Source organism: Protopterus annectens, chromosome 2.part2 (genome assembly GCF_019279795.1).
Source record: "Protopterus annectens isolate FY-2018-M chromosome 2.part2, PAN1.0, whole genome shotgun sequence".
NCBI classification, from domain to species: domain Eukaryota; kingdom Metazoa; phylum Chordata; order Ceratodontiformes; family Protopteridae; genus Protopterus; species Protopterus annectens.
In genome coordinates, this window is record NC_056730.1 from 935212480 (window position 1) to 935237487 (window position 25008).

At 37.9% G+C, this 25008-nt stretch overlaps 1 protein-coding gene across 1 annotated transcript in view; it reads left to right on the plus strand.

Moving 5' to 3' along the window:
- The window catches only part of LOC122795855 (xanthine dehydrogenase-like), a 5725158-nt gene that overhangs the window by 4693994 nt on the left and 1006156 nt on the right, over positions 1-25008 (plus strand). The window contains exon 30 of the mRNA XM_044064255.1: positions 11819-11952. Coding sequence (XP_043920190.1) covers positions 11819-11952 — 134 coding nt within the window. The remainder of the gene's footprint in view (positions 1-11818; positions 11953-25008) is intronic.

Below are 25008 nucleotides of genomic sequence, written 5' to 3' on the forward strand. Positions count from 1 at the left end.
TAGATGGCATTTGTTTACATGGAAGTTTTTATATAGGTCCTTCTTCACCCCTCATAAAATTGAATTGATGTACAAGAAAAGGCAACTTTGTTGGAGATGCAAGAAAGAACTTAAAGCAAATTGGCAACACATGTTCTTTGATTGTACTATATTGACTCCTTTTTGGAATAATATTAATTCTTTTTTACAGGCATTTTTGGAGATACATTTATTTTATCTAAATCAATAATTATTTTTAATACCCCTATTCCACTTGTGTTAAAACAACAAAATATAACATATTGTGGACTGTATTGACCATCTCCAGAAAAGTGATCACACAAAACTAGAAAAATGAATGTACTCCCTCATTTAAAGAATGTATAAGTTTAGCAACTATAAGTAAGTCATCTAGAAATTATTACAATCAGATTGAGAATGAACAGAATTACCTTGCCTCAATGTATGGACAACATTTAAAGAACTGCTTGACAAGCAAAAATAAAAAAAATTCTGGAATTAAACAGACATGCAACAACAAGAATGACTAGAAGGCTGGACACTTTATAGTTATTTTCTTCATTTCTGTATTTATAAGATTAGGTTGTTTGTTTTTTTTTTGTTTGTTTGTTTTGTTCTTTTTAAATATGTACATACATTTCTGATTACATATTTTGTAGTGATTATGTTTTATAAAAAAAAGAATACAAACATTTTCAAAAATGTAAAGTTTTATAAATACAAACATTTAAAGTTTAAAGCTTAACATTTCAATACTGTGATGCTACCTATGTAAATTTGTCAAAAGAGTTGACAACTGCCTTTGAACCATTGAATGATCTAATTGTTATGAAAGGCATGGCTACATCAGAAACAGCTGTGAATCAGTGTAGGTTCTCTTCCTCGTTGCAATAAAGACAATGAAAAACAGTTTCACACCTCTCTGTCAAGCTCCTGACATCTGCAGGACTAATTACCAATATAAGATTGTCAGAAGTACCTGACTACTAATTTCTTTGTGTCTGTGGTATGTCATGCAGGTGTAGACAAATTCCTCTGAAAATTATATGAGACATTAAGCTTAAAATAAGTGGGTGGGCTTTCCTTCCCTTTGATTCCAAGGCAAGGAAATTAAAGTTTCATAAAGTACAAGCAGGATTCATTTACCTACAAAATACTGGAATTATACTGTAGGGAGAAATGCAACCTAAAATGAGTTAAACCTTAGGAAAAGATGGAGTTTTCTTTTAAAGTTACAGACAACTTTTGAACAAACACTAGAACTTGGTGATTGATATTATGAGTCCAGGTTCATCACTCTGTATCACAGTCTAGATTTAACATGGGAATAATAACTGGGGAGAGAGAGAGAGCACTCATTAATACATTTTAGTGTTATGTTTCACTGGAAGTCTTTGAATTATTTTTTTCAGTCAACAGCACATGATATCAGTTTGGTTTGTACAGTGTTTACAAACTTTTTTTGCAGTGTTGGGAGATCATAACAGCTCCAAGAAAAGACCGGATGCAATGGAAAAATTAATAAGAAAGCTGCTATCTGGTTGAGATTTTAGTTTCCTAGGTTAGGTATGCCCCATACAGTGAGACCTACCCAAAATACACACAGTGGCTGTGCATAACTGTAACTAAACAATTAGCTGTAGCATTTCGTTAAATAAATTTATTTACTCATTCTCTTCTGCTTTATCCTATTCAGGTGTGTGTGTGTGTGTGTGTGTGTGTGTGTGTGTGTGTGTGTGTGTGTGTGTGTGTGTGTGTGTGTGCGTGTGTGTGTGTTGGTTGTGGGGAGATGGAGCTTATCCCAGCAAAGGGGGTGGGTGCCCCAAGAAGAAGCTTTTAAGGGCATGATCAGCACTGCAAAAGAATTGCCAATCACATACAAATACAGAAACAGCATTCATTTAAAGAGCTGTAATTGATACTGCAGCTGCTTAAATTAATGTATTTATATTAAGTGAAAACTAGAATGTATACTATGTAACACAATTATATATGCACCTCTTGATTCTTGGCTTAGGAACTTCGAAAATGACCTTCAAATACATTGTATAACCTTGAATTACTCTTATAATGGAATGGTTTCATTATGTAATTATGTAAATATTTTTCTGCTTTCATTATGTAATTATGAAAAATTTCTCTGGATTGTATTTCTCTATTGTATTTTGCAGTGTATTATATTGTCTGTCGTATGTCTACTGTATGGAGCTTTTCTCCCCGGGCCTCCGATGAAAATGGACATATATCCAGTTGGACCTTCCAGGTTAACAAATGTAAAATAAAATAAATAAATATTGTGTGTGAGTTTGCGACTGTAGCAGTGTAGCAAAAAGGAGTACAAGTTCTTTGCTACATTTACAGAAGGGAGACAGTGAAGCAGCCATATATCATTTCAGTACAATTTAGAGGTTCATACATGTATAGTAGGCTAACAACCAGAAGGGCCATTAAAAGCCTAGACATGCAACCCAAATGTGACCCACAAATTTGATTTATAGTGGATGATTTACTGACTGTCTCTGTCCATCAGAGACATAGCAGCCAGACCAGGGGTGAATTTCTGATTACCCATACACTGGTCCAAGTTACTGTTAAATAGGGGTAGGGAAGATCTCTGCTTCACATGGATGGGGATCCTGTTCCAGAGAATAAGAATTCTCTGAGAAACATATCTGTCTGTCCAACATGCCTTATTTATGTTGCAAGTAAAATTTAGTTTGTTTAATCTAGTAGCTCTGATGCTGTTTGTTTTGTGGACGTACAAAAGATTCATCAAATCAGGATCCATGGATGCCTTGCATGCCAGGCAAAGATCATCTCTCAGAAGTTTCTACCATACCAAAATCGATAGGACTTTGAGGCAATCGGCATAGGACACTGTGTTTACTCTGTATATCCTTTTTGTAAGGAACCTTTGTAGACATTCCATTTGCTGCATGTGCCTGGTCCAGGTATATACCAAAGGGGGCGTTATACTCTATGAGGGCCAAGTACAGTGGTATGATGACCCCTCTGGACCTATATGCCATGCCTTTGCTTATAAGTTGAGTAACACAGAAGGATTTTTTTACTATCTTGGTCACATGTGGGTCGAAGGATAGGTTATTCTCTACTTGAGCTTCCAGATCTCTGACTAGTGAATCAAGTTTTAATGATGTTTTATTGATGACATAGTTACCTGGGGTAGCAGACTTCCCAAAAGGTACTATGATGCATTTCTTCTTACTGAGTTTTAAGGCATGACTTTGGCACCCAGCGTTTGTCTGTATTAGACCTTCCAAAAGGGTGTTCTCATATTGTGGGGATTCAGTGACTGCTCCCAAGTTTGCAGTCATCTCAGAACTTGGTTAGCCAGAGGCCTTTGACATTGGCTTTGACATCCAAGAAGTAGATGCCAAAGAGATGTTGGTGTAGCACAGAGCTTGGGGGAATTCACTGGTGGATGGCTTCTTTGTGGAGGTGGCCTCACAGATTCTAATGTCCTGAGTCCCATCAGTGAGCCAGCTACCTATCCAGTGTGTTATAAAGGGTTTATACCTAGTTCTGTAAGTTTGTTGATAGTGCCTGAGTGGGGTATAGTATCAAATGCCTTAGCCAGATCTAGGTAAGCATTATGCACAGTTTTTTCCATCATCTACTGCCTTAGTGACCTTTCAAAAACGTCCACCAGATTCAGTAAGTATGACCATCCTTTGACAAAGCCAAACTGGAATGGATTCAGTGTCTGGAGGTCTCCTATGAGCTTTTTAATAATTTTCATGATAATTCTTTCCATGACTGTGCAAATAAGACTAGTCAGGCTGATGAGTCTTTCAAAGATCTGTTGAAGGTCTTCCCTTATGAAGGAGAATGACCATTGCAGTCCTCTGTTCACATGGCTCAAAGTCTATCTTAAGACTATAATTAAATAATGACTCCAGTGTCCTGCTAAGTTGTATTATTGACTCTTCAGGAGGTATCCTGGGATGTTATTGGGGCCCATTGAGGCTGTTTTCGTGGCTTAAGTGAGTACAGCCAATACATGCTCCCTAGTTATATTTGGAGGGTTTATGTTTGAGGGTATTATTGAAAAATTGGTTGAGGGTGGGGGGGGGGTGTAAGTTGGAACTGAATTCAGCCTCTAACAGGTTCACCATACCACCATGCTTGGTGAATGTAGCACCATTAACCACCAGTCCAGCACATTGCTGTGTGCTGCCTTTGAGGTTTCTGACAAACAGTGGATATAAAAAGTGTACCCACCCCTGTTAAAATGCCAGGTTTTTGTGATATATAAAAAACGAGACCACAATAAATCATTTCAAAACTTTTCCCACCTTTAATGTGACCTATAACCTGTACAATTCAATTGAAAAACAAACAAATCTGTTAGGGGAAAAAATATAAAAAATAAAAAATGTACAATAAGCTGGTTGCATAAGTGTGCACACCCTTAAACTAATACTTTGTTGGAGCACCTTTTGATTTAATTACAGCATTCAGTCTTCTTGGGTAGTAGTCTGTCAACATGGCACATCTTGACTTGGCAATATTTGCTCACTCTTCCTTGCAAAAGTGCTCCAAATCAGTCAGATTGCGAGGGCATCTCTTGTGCACAGCACTCCTCAGGTCACTCCACAGATTTTCTATTGGATTTAGGTCTGGGCTCTGGCTGGGCCATTCCAAAACTTTAATTTTCTTCTGGTGAAGCCATTCTTTTCTTGATTCGGATGTATGCTTTAGGTCATTGTCATGTTGAAAGGTGAAATTCCTCTTCATCTTCAGCTTTCTAGCAGATGCCTGAAGGTTTTGGGGCAAAAGTGACTGGTATTTGGAACTGCTCATAATTCCCTCCACCTTGACTAAAGCCCCAGTTCCAGCTGAAGAAAAGCAACCCCAAAGCATGATACTGCCACCACCATGCTTCACCATGGGGATGGTGTTCTTTTGGTGATGCAAAGTGTTGTTTTTGTGCCAAACATACCTTTTGGAATTGTGGCCAGAAAGTTCAACCTTGCTCTTATCATACCACAACACATTTTCCCATATGCTTTTGGGAGACCTGATGTATTGTTTTGAAAATTTTAGCCGGGCCTGGATGTTTTTCTGTGTAAGCAAAGGCTTCCGTCTTGCAACCCTACCCCATAGCCCAGACATATGGAGAATACAGAAGATTATTGTCCCATGTTGTACACAACCAGTACTTGCCAGAAATTCCTGCAGCTCCTTCAGTGTTGCTGTAGGTATCTTAGCAGCCTCCCTGACCAGTTTTCATCTTGTGTTTTCATCAATTTTGGAGAGATGTCTTTGCAACGTCACTGTTGTGCCATATTTTCTCCACTTTTTGATGATTGTCTTCACTGTTACATGGTATATCCAATGCTGTGGAAATTTTTTTGTACCCTTCTCCTGACTGATACATTTCAACAGTGAGATCCCTTTGATGCTTTTTAAGCTCTCTGTGAACATTGGCTTTTGCTGTAGCAGGCAGCTGAGTAAATGTCAGGAAAATCCAACTAGGACAGCTGAACTTTATTTGGGTTTAATTAGAGTCTCTTTAATTAATGGCAGGTGTGTACCCAGGAAGACTGAATGCTGTAATTAAATCAAAAGGTACTTCAACAAAGTATTAGTTTAAGGGTGTTCACACTTATGCAACAGCAGGCATTATTTTGTCAAATGTTGAAATCACATCACAGCATTTGCAGAAATGAAATTGATTTAGATGTGTTTTATGTCAGTCACTAACAGTATGTATGGGCCCATCAAACTCTGCAGTCTCATAAATGTCTAGGCCTGGTTGCCCTTCAGTACTACAAACCAAGGCAAAAAGGAGATAGTGTGACACATATAAGGAGGGCAGAGTAGGACTGCGTGAATATGTAATATAATAAAAATATTAACGTTATGACTGTGCCACAGAAATGTCTAAAAGGAGCAGGAATTACTGTATACTGAGAGCAGCTTGCACTGGAGGGATGAATGGATGACACTGAGTGTGAGAATGGATGCAGTTCTTGTCCAGTACAGCTTGGTCCTTTACAGAGAATACAGACATGGAACATCTTTTAAAGGTGGAGTGTAGGTATATGGCTCTCACTAGCATCTGTAATAAGAGCCATTGCTTGCTAAACTACACAAAGATAGCTTTGATGATGATAGAGCTGAAAGCTGATCCCCCACTCCATATATGTATTTTACATTATGCCAGACATTGAGTGAAAACTGTATAGCACCATTTCTGTCCAGAACTTATAAATGATGATCAAATCAGCATCTCAGTGAATAAGCCTGCTGTCATACTGATTAGTGAGGATGAATCAGCCTCACTGGCTTACAGAACTGGGGGCCTCCTACTAATCTGCACTTTACTTACATGCTTTAGTGACATTTTGGCATGTGACCCTTAAAGTGGTTTATAGCGTTAGAGAGATAAGCTCATTTATAGCCCTGGCAGCTCACAGGAAATACTGCATCAGCTGGTGAGTATTAAACACAACTGCATTTCATTTCTTCAGGAAACTCCTTAAGCTTTGTATAAATAAGCATACATACCCTCCCCCACACACAATGAGGTCTGCAACCTTAGTCCAGCAGCAAGCCTTCTACTACTCTTGCACTAGTGCCAAAATATGAGTGTGTGTCTGAAAAAAATAAAGAAAAAAACTCTGCAAGAGACATAGCAGCAGCACCAAATTTTCCCTGAGCAAACTCCGGGAGGGCCTGTTTCATTTAATAGACCATTTAAAACAGCATATGGGAGGTCTTAAATTGGACCAACTCTACCTGAAATGCTGCTTTCACATTTTTAATCGTGAACATTTGTGTGGGTTAAATACTCTCCTGTATTCCATAAATGTTATATAGATGCAGGACATAGCCAAAATTAGGGTTTTGTAGTACCTCAAGAGGTGGGGTGCCAAAAAGGGGGAAATCTATATGTGTGTGTGTGTGTGTGTGTGTGTGTGTGTGTGTGTGTGTGTGTGTGTGTGTGTGTGTGTGTGTATATGTATGTGTGTGTGTGAAGACCAAAACTTCGGGCACAATGTTTAATGCATTTTAACAGGGGTGAAGGCAAACAAGCTTTATATTTTCAGTCAATTTACCAAATGTTTAAACAAAAGTAAAACTACCAATGAATATATATTTGTAAGCTGACTGTGGTTCTTATATGAATGTACTATATGGGAATTTCATGGAGCCATTTGTTGGACCCAGATGGAAAGAAGAGATGCATTAAAACAAAGAATAAAAAAAGAGTAGCCATACAGAGAACTAATAACACCTGACGTTATAGCCAGTAAATTCTGATTCTTCCTTTATATCAGAAGAGTTGGAGAAATGGGAAGCTCAGAGGAACTCTTGCTAAAAACAACAGTGTCAGAAGCAAGAGTGACTGTGTTATATCCGTTACATAATTATAACTGTGTCATTGATCATGAGTCCTTAAATCCCATCCCTGCCTCTTCCAGGTGATGAATTGTACCTTCAGGGGGGCTATGGTTTGCTGCAGTGCTATGTGCTGCTGTTTTAGGTGATGGGCCGTAACTTCAGGGAAGATTATTCATGTTGCATTGCTGTGTGCTGCTGTTTCAGGTGATGGGTTGTACCTTCAGGGGAGCTAAGGCTTGCTGCAGTGCTGTGTGCTGCTGTTTCAGGTGATGGGTTGTACCTTCAGGGGAGCTAAGGCTTGCTGTAGTGCTGTGTGCTGTTGTTTCAAGTGATGGGTTGTACCTTCAGGGGAGCTAAGCCATATTGCAGTGCTGTGTGCTGTTGTTTCAGGTAATGGGTTGTACCTTCATGGGAGCTAAGGCTTGCTGCAGTGCTGTGTGCTGTTGTTTCAGGCAATGGGTCATACCTTCAGGGGAGCTAAGCCATACTGCATTGCTGTGTGCTGCTGTTTCAGGTGATGGGTTGTACCTTCAGGGCAGCTAAAGCTTGCTGCAGTGCTGTGTTCTGATGTTACAGGTGATGGGTTGTACCTTCATGGGAGCTAAGGCTTGCTGCAGTGCTGTGTGCTGTTGTTTCAGGTGATGGGTTGTACCTTCAGGGAGCTAAGGCATGCTGCAGTGATGTGTGCCACTGTTTCAGGTAATGGGTCATACCTTCAGGGGAACTAAGGCATGCTGCAGTGCTGTGTGCTGCTGTTTCAAATGATGGGTCGTACCTTCAGGGGAGCTAAGGCTTGCTGCAGTGCTGTGTGCTGCTGTTTCAGGTGATGGGTTGTACCTTCAGGGGAGCTAAGGCTTGCTGCAGTGATGTGTGCCACTGTTTCAGGTAATGGGTCATACCTTCAGGGGAGCTAAGCCATACTGCATTGCTGTGTGCTGCTGTTTCAGGTGATGGGTTGTACCTTCAGGTGAACTAAGGCATGCTGCAGTGCTGTGTGCTGCTGTTTCAAATGATGGGTCGTACCTTCAGGGGAGCTAAGGCTTGCTGCAGTGCTGTGTGCTGCTGTTTCAGGTGATGGGTTGTACCTTCAGGGGAGCTAAGGCTTGCTGCAGTGCTGTGTGCTGCTGTTTCAGGTGATGGGTTGTACCTTCAGGGGAGCTAAGGCTTGCTGCAGTACTGTGTGCCACTGTTTCAGGTGATGAGTTGTACTTTCAGGGCAGTTAAGGCATACTGCAGTGCTTTGTAGAGTCACATTCACTGGCAGCTGAGTCTCTTCAGACCTAGAATGTGCAGGTTTCATTTAACAAGATTTTTTTTCCTCTGGTTTGGTCTTTCTTCCCATACCATGTGGTGCCTGTGACATCTACCATATGGTTAAGGATCAGCTTTTTGACCTATAGATATCTGTGGGAAACTGTGTTGAAAGAGGTCACAATGGCTTACTGAGAATTCCAACAGCCTGTGGTATTTCTACAGTAAACACCTGGTGTGGCATTTCCGAATTAAAATTTCAAGTTCTCATGTTATCAACATCTGTGGAAGCTGTAACATATTTCCTTAGATAATTTGCTGCAAAACTGTATTATTGTAACTGCAGACTATGCAATAGAAGTACATTACAAATGCAGGGTGATGAATCATTTATAATGGTATTCTTAATTAGACTCACAGACGTTAGACTGATATAGCAAATTATAGTTATAGCAAGCACTTCAGTTCATGATATCTATACCTTTCAGACTTAATCTGTAATGTGGCATCTGCTACATATTTATTCATTTGCCATAATATAATCCAATATATTGCCTTTGTCTGCATAAGTAAAAATGTGTTTTTTATGGATTTATTGTTATGTGCCTTGTATTTGTTCTTTATTTTTACATTTATATTTTAGGCTGCATGCTGGGGTCAGGCTTCTTTAGTATACGTCTTCAAAACAGCGTATCCTATGCAGAATCATGGTATACTGTATAGTCCCATAGTCCCATAATAAACCATTTTGAATTGGGAATACTTAAGAGTCAAATAAATGCTTTTAGTGGCTTATTCTGTCATGCCATAAACCATTACTTGTGCTTGGGTTCATCTTAAAGGAAGTAGTGTTCACTACTGCTAAAAAAAGTAAATAGTTAAAAATATTAATACTTGTGTTTGTATTTTGCTATTACAACCCCATTTGTTATAAAGAATTGTAAGCTGTTCGGTATTTTGTTTGTGGGACTAAACAGTCACTTTTTTTGGTCGGTGAAAGGGGGTTATGATTGGAATAAGAACTGGTGCATAACCTGATGTTTTAGTATTTGAATTCTAATGATGTGATCAGTTATGAATCCCTCTAGCAATGAACCAAAAATAACTACTGAAGTAGAGCACAACTGATGACCACAGATCTGCTGTTAGTTGGGTAACAGAGCTCCCCACAGCACTGTCTACAATGAGCTTCACCTTCTACTCAGAATCATCATGCAGTCACACCTCCTTCATTACTTTATCAGCTACCCCTAATGGTGTCACTACCGCAGTAACATCTCCACCTTGTCTGACACCCCTATCTTGTCAGATGTCTTTTGGTATTACACAGTAACTAGAAACAGACATAGGCCTCCTCTACCCAGTCACCAGATTAAAGGTTGCACTGTAAGCACAATTGCAGAATACACCAACTAACTCACACACTGTCAGTCTAACATATGACTGAAGGAACACTCTCCTAGTTTTTTTTTTGGCCTTGCCATGCCTTAAGCTGACCACTAATTTGATTTGTGCTCTCTTCTTATGCTATTAACTTGTAGCCTTTTACTACCCCCTCCCCAGGGCTAGGACTTCCTTAGCTATCGGCAGGTTGAGAAAGAGAAGCAAAACCTCAGAGTTCCTCTAACAGCTAATACTGGCCCTGCATGCCAGTCCTTATTTTAAGGCCCCACCCCCACCCCCACATGTTGATAGTATTCTGTTAGGCTGAGTAAACAGTGAGGCATAACCTTCGAAGACTCATGTTTTACAGCAGCTCTGTCATTTTGGTTGTCTAATCTTTCATGTTGAAGCCTCAGCCTCTGCAGGCACTTAATGAATGATCACCCCCCCCCCCCCAGGGTAGGTAAGCCTATCTTTCCTGCCACATGTTGTTAATTGATCCCAAATCACCTGGGACATAGTTTCCACAATGAAAGTCACCTTGGTTCTCTGAGAGAGTAATGATGTACTCTGCACATATTATGATTTCTGTCAAATGCCACCCTTTTAACCTTGTACAAAATAGTTACTTTATATCTGCTGCCATTATGAAATTGTGAATCAGAGATCATAGGCAGATTTTGGAGCTGGCTACGGGGTGGGGGGGGGACTGGCATTATAGATGTCTTCTTGTTATTTGTCTGTGTATTGAGACATAAGAATTTCTGGGACATAGCTAAATTAAATAAATAATATTGTTGAACTCTTTTCAAAGTATACAGCTAAAGATTTATGAAAGTTATAAAGGCATCTGTGAAAATAACATGAAATTCAGGATTACATTTCAAAACCTATCCCTTCTTAAAGTTAATTTTGTAAGAACCATACTATATAAATGGTACAGTATAATTGAACATATTCTAGTACTATTTATTATTGTAATGGCTATAAGTGTCTTGACTGTTAACACACTTCTAGTAATGTGTGCTTTCCCAAATGTACCTGTTTCTTGTGATATTGCCATTGTCTATGGCCAAGCTATTTACTCAGATGAGAAATCAGGAGTGCTTGTAAAGTTGACCGCAGTCCTAGATATATATTGGAGGATTATAGTTACTATAATTATTCATGTGCACCTTGAGAAGTATAATTTCCTGGTAGTTGTTATACCAGATGTTGTTGTTTATAGAACATGGCTTTTTGTAATTTTGATTTTTTTTTTAAGTTTAGTTGAGAAATGAAGAAAGAAAGGATACTTTCTATGTTAAGGAAGCTGTTTACACATAGCTTCTTCACTTCATTTTTTTATTTCTTTAAGATTTTATGTTTAACACATGGTATGTTTAACTTTTTTTTTCTTAGGTTAAATTTGAAGCAGAAGTTCTTATGCTTTAGAATGGTATTCATTTTTGTTAACAACTCTGCTTCTTTTTGTAGTGCTGCAGGATCTGGTAAGTTAGTTAACAGTATCAAACCATGTAACTTAGGCAGGATAATAAGAATATCAGTAAACTGCCCAGTTTTCAGTTACTGCATGGTATTTCAGTCATCTGACATTCTTTGACCAATAGTATTACAGGATTCTAAGATATTTGTTGTGTAATGGTCTGTAACAATAATACAAGCTACTGTTATATTAACCTGAACTAATCATCCAATAAATTCACAAAATGTATTGTACAAAGCTTTATAACAGTATAAGCTTCTGCTTTGCAAATCTGAATTGAATCAGTTAGGAAGTTGGCAAGTAACAGATATGCTTTGCCTTTTGCAGGGAGTACAGAAAAGTTGTGAAATTCTGAATGAGCGCATAAAGCCAATAAAAGACAAGCTGCCACCAGGCACACCATGGAACGAAATCATTATGAAATGCTTCAGTGCTGGTGTGAACCTGACTGCTCAGTACTGGTGGGTACAATAGATCTCTAAGATCTTTCAGTGACGTTGGTCTGTTACTGAGACAACCTGGTGTGTTTATCTCATCTGATTAGGTCTGAACACAGTGCATTCTGTCTGGCATAGTTCTCAACTGTCTCTGATTTTGACTCAGAATTTTGATCTCTCTTTCCTAATCCCTCCTAAAACTGGTGATTTTGGGAAAAGGTAGTGGAATGACGATAAAGTTACAGACATCCTGTACTTCATAAAGTGCATGTTAATTCACATTCACTTATTATGGCAGATTCTGGGGTTAATTGTATAATGTTTTTAAAAGTGTCACTAATTGTAACTAATTATTTATGGATTTATCCCTGATTCTGGAGGTAAGGAGTTGAGTGCTATGCCCTCAGTGAGGTAACTTTTAGAAGTTTGCAACATTGACGAGTCTTCTGACATCTGCATTGCCTGCAACTGTAGTGTTAAGCTCACTCCATTCCCCCTACCCTGCCCCCATTCCCAACCACCCCCATATCAACTAGATGTAACCCAAACAGACCACTCCCACCAATCCAAACTAGCCCAACATATTGCACACACTAGCTAATTTCACCCATAATTACTCACCCACACTCCACTAATACTCCCCTACCTCCCCATTCCTAATTAAACCACTAACTACAGCTCTCTACTATCTGTTACAACATTAGCTACTACCATTCCAAATTCCTCCACAGCGCACTATTCCCACCCAATATCTAATATTTATCAGCACCTACCCTACACTCCATACATCTAAAAATAATTATTTTAAACACAATCATACTCATACTCCACTCACTAGTTTCTCACCTAACAGCTTATCACACTGAGTTATCCAACAGTTACTCTCTACACAACATTCCTCCCACACTAACACTGAAATCAACACTCTCAAACATTATAATACCTACATATAACACTTCACATATGGGTACTCCACTATATACTCCTTAACTCACATCTCCCTTAAATACAACAAAATGACTACCAAGCTCCTAAACTTATTCATATACTTAGTATCTCACCTCAGACTTAGCAGAGACATATATCCAAACCCCAGCTCTAACACTAGCCAGTAACATTCCACTAACTCTCCAACCCCTCTACCCATCAGAGCACCAAACACATCCCCCACAAATACCAACTTACTGATTCAGCAACCAGAGATGACAAAACTCTAAAAAAGAATCTGTCCTTGACTGGATCTTAATTAGCAAGACCTCTCCCTTCTTCCAGTCAGGCTGTCTCCCTGATAGCCTTAGTGACCACCTCCCCACATATCTTTATAGACCATGTATGCACCCTCTACGAAATAAAACTAATCAGCAAATCCGCAACAAGCAACATTTCAACTTTCAATCTTTTCTCACATTCCTACACAACTGTAACTGGACCCCACTCAAAATATTACCCTTAGACAGAGCCATAGATCACTTTAATTTCACATTCCTCAACATTGTTAACAAATTAGCCCCCTGCACCATGGCTAACAAAAAACACAAGACGCCTGCTTACATTAAGAGACAAAGTCTGGTCATGCTGGCACGCCAACAAAACCCAAGATAACCTAGTAAAATACCGACAGCTTATAAACAAAGCAAAAACACAAATCAAATTAGATAAAAAAATACTTTACTGATTCACAACAACAAAACCAAAACATCCCACAAAAATTTTGCTCCTACCTTAAAAAGCTCCTCTAGTCTGGCCAACAAACAACACCCACCCCATCTGTCCCTAACTGCAGTGATGGTATTGCCTCACAATTTAACACTTTCTTCACAAACTCTATCCTTTTTCTATCTAAACACCATACTAATACCCCTCCTTTCATCCCACTCCCACCCAATGAAAATGAGAACCTATTGTCCTTCAAACCCATCCAAATCAATACCATTAAGAAATCACTCAGTAAACTCAAAGCAGCAACCCTATCTGCTGATAAACTACCTACTGAATTTCCTTAAAGTAGGTGCTGAAGCCATCACCTACCATATATTCATCCTCATGAATCACTCAGTAACTGAAAACTACATACCAAAACTCTGGAAAATAGCCCACATCATCCCACTACATAAAGGAGGGAACCCTACAGAGCTCTCCAGCTACTGACCCATAGCTATCTTGTGTTCACTCTCCAAAGTCCTAGAAAAATGTATCCACACCCAGCTAATGGAATACCTTCTTTCACACAATCTTCTGTCTAACACACAACACTGCTTTCACCCAAATCACAGTGCCAGAACGGCTCTCCTAAGCTTTACTAACACAATAAATCAATTCAGAAATGAAGGCAAACTTGTCTCTTCCATCTTCTTAGACCTGTCAAAAGCCTTCGGTAATGTCCCATCACAAACTTCTTACCAAGCTATCCATATACAGACTTAGTCACTCATCACTTGCCTGGTTTCACAGCCACGTAACTAGTCATCAGCAGGCTGTTATATGACAGCAATGTCTGTCACCCCCTCCTTCCTGTCACCATGGGTTACCACAGGGTTCTATTCTTGGACTCTTACTTTTCACTGTTTTTACAAATAAACTTCACACTGCTACACATCTTGCCACCATTATACAGTATGCTGATGACTCCACACTGATTTGTGCAGCTCCCACACTACTACAAGAACTCAAAGTAGCCACACAACAGTCCTTCACTGTTACAGAATCTTGGTTAACAGATTCCTGACCAATACTTAACCCAGTTAGAACAAAAATGATGTCCTTTTCCCTGGCAGACCCCTCAACTCCTCATCTGTGTTCCAAGTGTATTCCTCCAACAACACCACAATAGCTACAGTATTACAAGCAAAATTACTAGGAGTCATCATAGACAACAAATTGAAATTTGACATACACCTAGCTCAGGTAATCAAAAAGATACATATGAAGTTAGGCTCACTTTACAGAATGGAACAATTTATAACTGACATTACAAGACAGGCTATTGCTAGAACTCATCTGATTTCTACACTTCTATACGCTTCCCCAGTTTTCACCAACGTAAGTAAAACAGATCTAGTTAGACTTCAAACTTGGTGCAATAAAATAGCTAAATTTGCTGCCAACTCCCCCATAAGGACCCACCACTGCCTAGCCTTAAAGCAACTTAACTGGTTAGAACTACGCCACCATCTAACTTTCACTCAGCTGTGAGCTGATACACCAGCTAGAAAAATCCTGGCTATCCACCAGCTGACACAAACTTACACTAACTCTTGTGTCCTTTGCTCCATAAATAAATCATTACTTCAAATCTACAGACCTAATAATAGTTCTCTATATTTCGACTACATCTCCAAAATCTGGAATAACATCCCATAAACCATTATTTGCTCTACTAATCACACTCAGTTCAAAAACCTCCTGAAGAGCCACCTAACCAGCCACAGGCTCTGCCCTTGCTTAGGCTGTGGTTAAAACTCTGCGCATCCCATTACACATTAACTACAATATCCTCTTCTGATAAATTGTAACATATGATTAACTTAATAAACTCTAACATCTATCAAGTACTTACCTCTCATCCTATCCCATCACCTTATCCCTTCCTTCCTCACTCCCACCCTGCTACAAACCCAGAACTTTCCCCTTGGTAAAGTATATCCCTTTCTCCACCTCACTTCATCTTTCCTCCTCTTTAACACCAATCTCTCTACTCTACACTGCACTGCTCTTCATCTCCTTTAGACCTATATCCCAGTTTCCTTAGTAAGACATGTAGTCTCATTAGTAGAAAATGTAATAGGTATAACACTATGATTTACTATATGTACAGACTTCTTCCTCTGTAAACTGCAGTGGTGGTGCTGCGGTAGCATTGTCGCCTCACAGTTAGACGTTGCCCGTTCGATTCTCAGTTAGAGTGTCTTCTGTGTGGCGACATGTGTGAATGGGCATTCCTTCGTTGAAGGTTGTGCATTAGGCCCAGCAAGCCAGCACATAAAAATCTACTGCCAATCATTAGCGGACCGGAGTTCCGCTGTGGCGACCCCTAACCGGGAAAAGCCGAAAGACACAAACAAACAAACAGACTTCTTCCTCTAATGTTCATTGTGAACTGGGTACCACATTCTGTTTTGAAAAATGAATGTGACCTGCATATCACACTATATTCTAAGAGATGTTCTCCAAAGTCTATGTACACCATAAGGTACAATGTAAATTACTTGCTAAAATTTCTCTTGAAACTTCTCTTGGTAAACTTTAGCATATTATGTAAGTTACTTGTTAAGAATTGTTGTGGAACTTAGTTACTTGCTAAGAATTGTTTTGGAGCTTTTCTCCTCAGGTCTCCTCTGAAAGTGGGATAAAACACAATTGAACTTTCCCAGTAAACAAATGTAAAATAAATTAAAAAAAATAATAAAGTCTGTTTTCAAGATCTCAGCTTCCTGTAAACACTTTAGATAGTTGGTTATAACAGGATGTACAAACCTTTGGTACTTTAGGGCTGAGAGCATTTGTCTTTGCATTTTTAATTTACAAAAACAAAATTCTGTGAACACATTTACTACAGAGAGGATGGATTTGAGCAGTTGGCAGTTTACTTGAAAATCACTGTTTCTCAAGTCGGCTCCCACAGTTTAACTATGTAATCCTTTGAATTTTTGCTTTAATTTATCACTAGACTGAATAGTAAGATGGTGGCAGCATTACAAAATAATATGTTTATTGTTGATACTGAACCCAGAATAAATAATTATAGAAACATAGCTTTCACAGTGACTTCTGGTCTGTTGTGCCTCTTCCTTGCTTCACAAATTTAATATGGTTATATCAGTGTCAATAAAGAATCTTAGTGTAAAAATCCACAAAAATCGTTAATGCATCCTCTGGCAGTTGTTCACATCATGGTGAATTTCTGGAAATCACACAGAGCAGAAACATATGAACAGAAATGCTGTGGAGTGTCTTCATGCTATCCGATTTCTGAACAGTATAAATATACACTGTCTCTAGAGGATGCACTACAGACTACTCAGCACACTGCAGACTACATAGCATGCTTCTCTGATGCACAAAATCCTGAGAAGAAAAACTTGAAACTGATGATACCCAAAATACTGTATTAAAAAAGAGTACACACAAACATTGCCAGATAAAGCTGCTGCAAAGCTGTTTAATATAGCAATAACCCACGCCTGGGTGTGGGTAATGTGGGATTTACCCACGGTTGGCGTGGTTTGGTCCCGAGCGCGAAGCCTGAGGGACCAAACAAAGACAACCGTGGGTAAATCCCGCATTACCCACACCCAGAAGTGGGTTATTGCTATTATACTATGACATTATTTAAGAAAAGAAACAATTACTTTTCTTAAATAATGGCATTGTATAATGCCTCTTTGCTGCCCTTCCGCAGCTGTCTGGTATCCGCGGCAGTTCTGATGTACTGCATGCCCGCAGTACATCAGAGCTGTGGCCAAAAGCAACGGAGAAAGCAAGATCTCCATTGCTTTTTACTGTTTCACTATGTTAAATGGGTTTAACATAGTGAGACAGCTTTAAAATAGGCAACGGAGATCTCCGTTGCTTATTTTAAAGCTGTCTCGCTATGTTAAACCCATTTAACATAGCGAGACAGGTTTTAAAAAAGCAACGGAGAAAGCAAGATCTCCGTTGCTTTTTACTAATAAGCTATGTTAAAAGAGTTTAACATAGCGAGACAGCTTTAAAAAAAGCAACAGAGATCTCCGTTGCTTTTTTTAAACCTGTGTCTCTATGTTAAACTCTTTTAACATAGCGAGACAGTGTTTTAAAAAAAGACTTATACTAATGGAAAAAGTCCGGGCGACCGGACCTTTTTCCATTAGTATAAGTCAATTTACAACGTGCACGCTGGCCAATCAGCATGCACGTTTTGGAATATTAATGGGGGGTCATGGTATAATAGTGATTATAACAATAATAATAATGCCTGTTTGCTAATCAGGTAGGTTCACTGTGCAAATAGTTGCTTTTTAGGGGCAATCCAGGAGCAATATGACTTGCTCAAGTCACAGAGAAGGCAAATGAGAGCAGTAGGATTACAACCCAGTACCACAGGCACTAAAGCTCACAAACTTAACCTCTGTGTCAACTGCCAGACATAAAATGTAGATGTCATTGTTAGAAATCTGTAAGTCCAAGTCTGTGAAAGAGGCAATGTCCCTTGTATACCTACCACATTGGCATCAATCCCCCTTTTTCCCTTTACTTGTGGTTGGGATGTCACATCAACAGAGACAAACACCTTTCTCTTTGCCTCTAATCTGATATCAGTTCCTGATAGGAAGTCAGTCTCTAGCCTCTGCAGTCTGAATGTCTTCTTAGTCTCTTCCTGTTCTGTTACCTTTCCATCTCTAATTATTTGTTCCCAATACATTGGTTCCTTTGCCAGCTTTCTTCCGTAAATTCCAGTCCCCTCTTTGCCTGTTTCTTGTATCCTTAATTGCATTCATCCATGTCATCAGAATTGTATTTCTCCATTCCATTGTTGGCTTAGTTCTTAGTATACGTTTGGATTCTTCATGAATATAATATTCTTTATGACTGTTGTTATTCTGCTTAAGGATCTGCATCTAAAATCCCTCTGATTCATCATCATCATCCCTTTCCAGTTTGAATTGTAGCTTTCTGCTTGTGTTATGTATAAGACCCTTAACTGTGTAGCTGTAAATTATCCCTTCAAATCAGGTAATCCTAAATATTGTTGCTCTGTTGGAAGGATAAACTTATCCAACTTCACTGTTGCCCTCTTCCCGTCCCAGATAAAATCCTTCAACTCTTTATTAATTACTATGTTCAACTTCTCCTCTGGCTGATAAAAAATATATGGCCTGCATATAAAATTAAAGGGACTAAAACCATTTTTACTGATTGTATCTTGTTATCCATATCCATAGACAAGAGCTTCCAGTTTCTTAGTTTTTGTATTATTTTTTGTTTAGTCTCTTCCCACATATCCTTAGCTGCCATAACCATGTCCTTTTTATCCCATACTACTAAAGACTTCATTTTATCATGCCCCCATAAATATTGCCATTGTTGAACCAATCCATATGTAGGTACATAGATTATGACTATAGCCTTTGTTTTATCTTCATTAATTTCATATCCTGAATACTCCACAACACTGAGGTGTCCTTTTCTGGTTCTGTCAGGTAGAAAATAATACAATCTGCAAATAAAGCCACCTTTTCCTTAAATACCATTCCAATTATATACTTGAATTTCTTTGAGAATAGTTCTAAATATACCACAAATAACAAAGGTGAAAGAGGACACCCCTGCCTGGTTCCTCTGTTCAAACAGAACTTATTAGAGAAGAACTCTCTCACTTTTATTTTTCTCTGTGATCCCTCATATATCCTCCTAATTATCCTTATTATTGTATCAAAAAATGCAAATGCTGCCATTGCCCCACTCATAAAATAAAAAAACAAGAAACGACTAGATAGAAACGCTCACTTTATTTAACAAAAAATAAAGCTTTCGGGATTACCCTTATACAGTATTTCAAAGCATATTTAAAACACACCATTTTTATATAAAACAATCAAAGTAACATATGACACAACCAACCAATAAAACTAAATAACCAATTAGTTAGTTAACAATTTTAAACTCATAATACATAACATTTTCTTTGAGTATATTATGAATAAGTGCACGAAAAAATATACTTGTATAGGAATGCATGCATACACATGTATACATAGTTACATTTTTTTTTTAAATTAAGAAAAACTAGAAAAGTTATAAAAAATAATTATAAAGAGTATAGGACTGACTGTTTACATAGAAGGGGGAACCATGTCATTTATATTGTTTTTATCTAGCAATTAATACTCGTTTAATAGTTACCATATTAATAAGGCCAGGTGGCCTATCTGCCTCTATATTCTTCCATTTTCAATTTATTATTAATGTCTCCTTCTCTCAAATTTTTGTAAACTACCACTAATACCTTAAATTTAAAGCAATGAGATGGACTCTTCTCACTCATATGTTTAGCTAGGGCATTGGTCTCTACCCTTCTCCTGATTTATGTTCAATAATGCGGTCTCTAAGCTGCCTTACACATTTTCCCCACATAAAAGCCTTCACATTCTACACATGTAGCTAAATGCACTACTGTAGTTGTATTGCATGTAGCTTGATATTTGATGTCATACATCATTTTAGTTATTGGATGTTGAAAAGATAATTTACTGTAAATGTTTATGCAGAAACTACAGTTGTAGTAAGAAATTGTACCTGGTTTGTGCACTACTGGAATCATTAAATTAACTTCAAAGTCTTTATAACGCAGCTGTCTTTTAAGATTACTGCTATTCCTGTAGGCAAATCTGGGTACAGTGCCCAACAAGAAAGACAGTTCTGGCAAGGACATATGTATTCGCTGGTTTTTCCGGATTATAGCCTCCACTTGTCTTGTCATAATATTGTATGTTGTAACATACCTCAGTGTAGGAGTAACATTCCTTACCATTTCACCACCTTGAGTATATTCACTAAATAATGGCGGTGCTATCATATTTTTATCTCTTAATATGTTATTCATTGCTTCTAAGATATATCCATTATCATATCCTGTACTTATAAATTCCCTAGATAGAGTCTCCATCTGTTCCTTACACTTTACTTCATTGGAGTTTAGTCTACTAATCCTTAGAAATTGGCTTTTAACTATGCCTTTAAAAATATGTTTAGCATGCATACTTTTTGCATGCATGTACTTGTTTACAAGGGCATCCTTTTTATGTACATAAGTTTTCAATAAATCCAATTCCTTAAGTAACTCAACATCCAGATATAAGATCTTAGTACTAGAAAAGTTCATAGTGAACTTCAAAAACGTGGTGTTATTCAAAAATTTATTGAACATTATAAGACATGGTTCCTCCTCTTTCCTTATCAAACTGTCCACAAAACGCTGATGATAAAGAATATTCTCTTTAAATGGATTTAAATCACTCATAATATAATCCTTTTCCATTTGACGTATCACAATATTAGCATAAGTATTAGCCATGGGAGTACCCATGGCTACACCCGCTACCTGTAAAAGTGGTAATCCATTAAATAGAAACACATTCTTAGTTAAAACAATCTCTGTTATGCTACAAAGAGCTTTTATCTCTCTCCTTGACATTGTTTTATTACATAAAAATTCACAAATTGCATTAACACCATAGTCATTGGGAATTACCGTGAACAAGGAGCCTATGTCCAATGTTACTAATATAAATTCACTATCTGTATTATTGCTATACCATGCATATAATTTCTTTAAAAAATCTCCTGTGTCTTTTATATAACTAGGACACATTATTAAATGCTTACTTAATATATTTTGCACTTATATTGACAAAGGCTCCATCACCCACAGCTTACCTGAGACTATGGGTCTCATAGGTGGCTTTGTTGTTGATTTGTGTAGTTTAGGAATACCATAAATAACAGGGGTAATCAGACATGACACTGTAAAGTAATTAAAAAGGTCACGTATAATATCCCCTTGTATTTGCAGATCATACACAAACATATTTACTTCAGAACTAATCTTTTTAACATAATTGAAAGTAATTTCTTTAAAGGTTGTTTCATCCATTAGTTTCATAGGCTCATAGTTTAGTACTAAGCAAACTGCCCTTTGCAAGCCATTTTAAGCCTAGCCAATTATCCCTTGTGAGACTCAAACCCTGCACCTTGTGTTTGTAAGGCAAACACCTTAGCTATTAAGCCAGCCTCATTCATCAATTCAATGTATTCCATCTTATTAAACACCACTGTCGCTCCCCCCTTATCAGCCTGTTTAATGACTATGTCTTTATTTTTGCGCACTTCCTTAAAAGCCATAAACTCATCATAAGACAAATTAAAGTAGTTTACTTTTTGCTTAACACTGTAAACCTCATTGCACAAATGCCTTAAATCATCTTCGCATACAGACATAAGGGCATTTAGAACAGGACAGTTATTTGGAATAAAAGTGCTTGTCTTTCTGAATGGCAGAGTCTGCCTATTTTCTAAGTCTTTAAATATTAACTTTAAGCATACATTCCTCACAAATACTCTTAAGTCAGTCAAGGCTTCAACAATTGTGTCCTTATTACTAGGGATAAACTCTAAGCCTTTATTTAACAAACTTTCAACTGAAGATGTCAATTTTAAATCTGACAGATTTACAACAGAGATTTTCGGCTTACCAGTTACCTGCAACATTGCTTGTTCTGAGGTAACAGACTGTCGTTCTTCCTCTTGGTTGCTACAGAATTTGTCCCTTGCTGAGAACACCCTCATGACTGCGGTCGTTTGCTTGCTTCCATCTTCTCTGGAAGCTTTGCCACAATAGGCTTGGTTAACCTTAAAAAAAAGTTCACCATTTTTGCTTTTTAATGAGGTAGAAGTTGTTCCTGCAACTGCATCACCAGCTGCTACATTCACAGAGTTAGAGGAAGAACCCCTCCTACCTCCCTGACTATTATCAACTTGTTGTCCATTCATCTTTCCAACAGTACTCTTCCCTATTTCACCATTGGTCTGTTGGAGTGTCTGCGACCGTCATTCTACAAGAGAGGTTTCTTCATTGGCTGCTGCCCTATCTTTATTTTCTAATCACTCAGCTTCAGTAAAAGTATGCAGTTCGTACATTCTACCTTTTTTACTGTGATAGTTTGAATTAGTTGACACAAATGCATAAGTTTTAGGCCATGAAAAAATATGCACCATACTAAAGTCATTAATGTCCCTTTGAAATTTACGCTGCTTAATCGCCTGCAGCTTCCCATCCAGGATATTCATTCTATTGAGCATAGACTGATAGAGGCTAGCCACATTAGGAAAATGCACGAAACCAGTTATTTCATTCTCTAGATTCACTATTTCATCCGATAGTTCTTTTTCTACATTTACGAAGTAGTCATTCATAAGAAGCATGCAATCTTTACTTAGCTTCAAAGTTAATTGTTGCCACATTTTCAGGAGGTCAGGATAGGTGTTAGTATAGGCTGGCATCTTTAATATCTGTAAACCTCTTAGTACTATGTTGAGCTCCAAATAAGCTGAAAAGCTAAGCCGCTGCCATTGGAGTCTCTTAAAGAACTGGACTTTCCTTTCCAGTTCAGTAATAAGGTGACTAAGGTTACCATCGGTCTGGGGAGTGGCTCCCAAATAAACCTCACTGGTAACCATAACTTGAGCCAGCAGTGGATTACCTGAAAGCACTAGCAGTTCTCGTATAGAGTTCTTATTTGCTGAATCCACTCTGTTATTTTCTTGCATGGCTCATAAAATCACAGCTTATTCTGTTGAATGCTATGTTTGCATCAGGAACCCCCAACAACAGTGGTATTTTCCTACATTCTGCTTCTGTCTGGAACATTATTGTTCTATTAGTGTTGTCAAATGTTTGCCTCCCCTCCACAAAACTACATTGATCTATATTTATTAATTTTGGCAACACTTTTGCCATTCTTTTAACTATTGAATACATAAACACTTTATAGTATAATATCATCTTTAGATATTGCAGCCACCACAACTTTTTTTCCAGGATGGGGGTGCTTACTCTTCTTTTGAAAAGACGTTAAATAAAACCTTCCAGATCATTATCACTTTCTCTCCTAGCTTCAGACTTCCACAGGAATACCATCTTTTCCTCTGGACTTTCCTGTGGATTGTTTATACATCACCATTTTTATCTTACTTCCTCCTATCTTAACTGTTAATTATTGACCCTTATCTTCCTCTAACTTTAGCATATTTAAGTCTTCTATAAATATTTAAATTTGTGGTTTTTTGTGTTTTCCCCATTTCTCTGCTTTAAACATATTTTTATAACATTTCTGAAATATCTCTAATACTTCTACAGGATCTCTGGTTGATTTTCTTTTTATAGGCTCCCAAAGTTTGGCAACAACCCTTTCTACTTTTTGTTGCTTATGTCATTCTGCCAAAAGTTTTTGTGCTCTGGAGTTATCAATAAACAGTTGCTTAATGGCAGTCTTTCTAAATTCATGCATATTTTCCAGGTACACCCTTATTTTCTCTTTAGCACACTGCAGTTGTGCCTCTTCTTTTTCTGTGTGATTCCCTTTGTTCAACATTTTTGAACTCCTCTAAATAATTCTTGTTGCTTCTTAACTAGATCTCTTTTTGTTTTATTTCAACCTTAATTTTAAACTCTACTTTCATTTTATCTCGCTCACTAACTATAACTTCTGGAGTACTTCCTATCTTCCCTAATGATTCCAGAATATTTTCCTCTACCCATTCATGAAGTTCTCCTCTTAACAGGTAGGTGGGAAGCACCAGTGTCTCATCTTTACTTCATTACCCTGCATTTTTACATAGTAATTGTTGGCATATTATCTGAAATAGCTATTGGATGTGTATCAAAGTTCTTAATTAAATACGCATGTTCCTGTGAAGTATCTGTCTAGTCCAGCCCAGTTATTGTGTCTTGGGGAATAATATGTAAATTCTGTCCCAGTTCCTACTACTAAATTCACATCTTCCATACCAAATATTTTCATATATTTCTTCAGAAATGTACCATATTTTGTTATGTATTCCCTTCTAAGTCCCCACATACATCCTCATTGCTGCAAAACAAATTCCAGCTCCACTTATAATTAACATTCTCTGATGAAAGACAGTTATTTCTCCCAAAATTTTTAAGCTGTGTAATAGCTGTTTTAGGTGGAATCTAAATGCATGCCGGTATCATCCCCATCCATTGCTAGTAACCCCTTATTACCACAAATCTGCCATTACTATCTTTTCCCCTCTTTCCCTTGTCCCTAATATTCTGCTGAATATCCATCCGGAAATCCTTTCTGTATCAAATACACATGCTCAGTTCTTTCCAAATGTATTTCCCGTATCACTGCTATCTGACTTTGCATTTCTTAATATAATTCAGTATTATTTCCTTTTTGTCTATACCTGTGAGACCATTCACATGTCAAGATAATATGGTAAATGTCACCATTTTAATATGAAATCATTACTCCCACCTGTTATGTATGACAGCAAATGAAAGTCCTGAAACAAAAA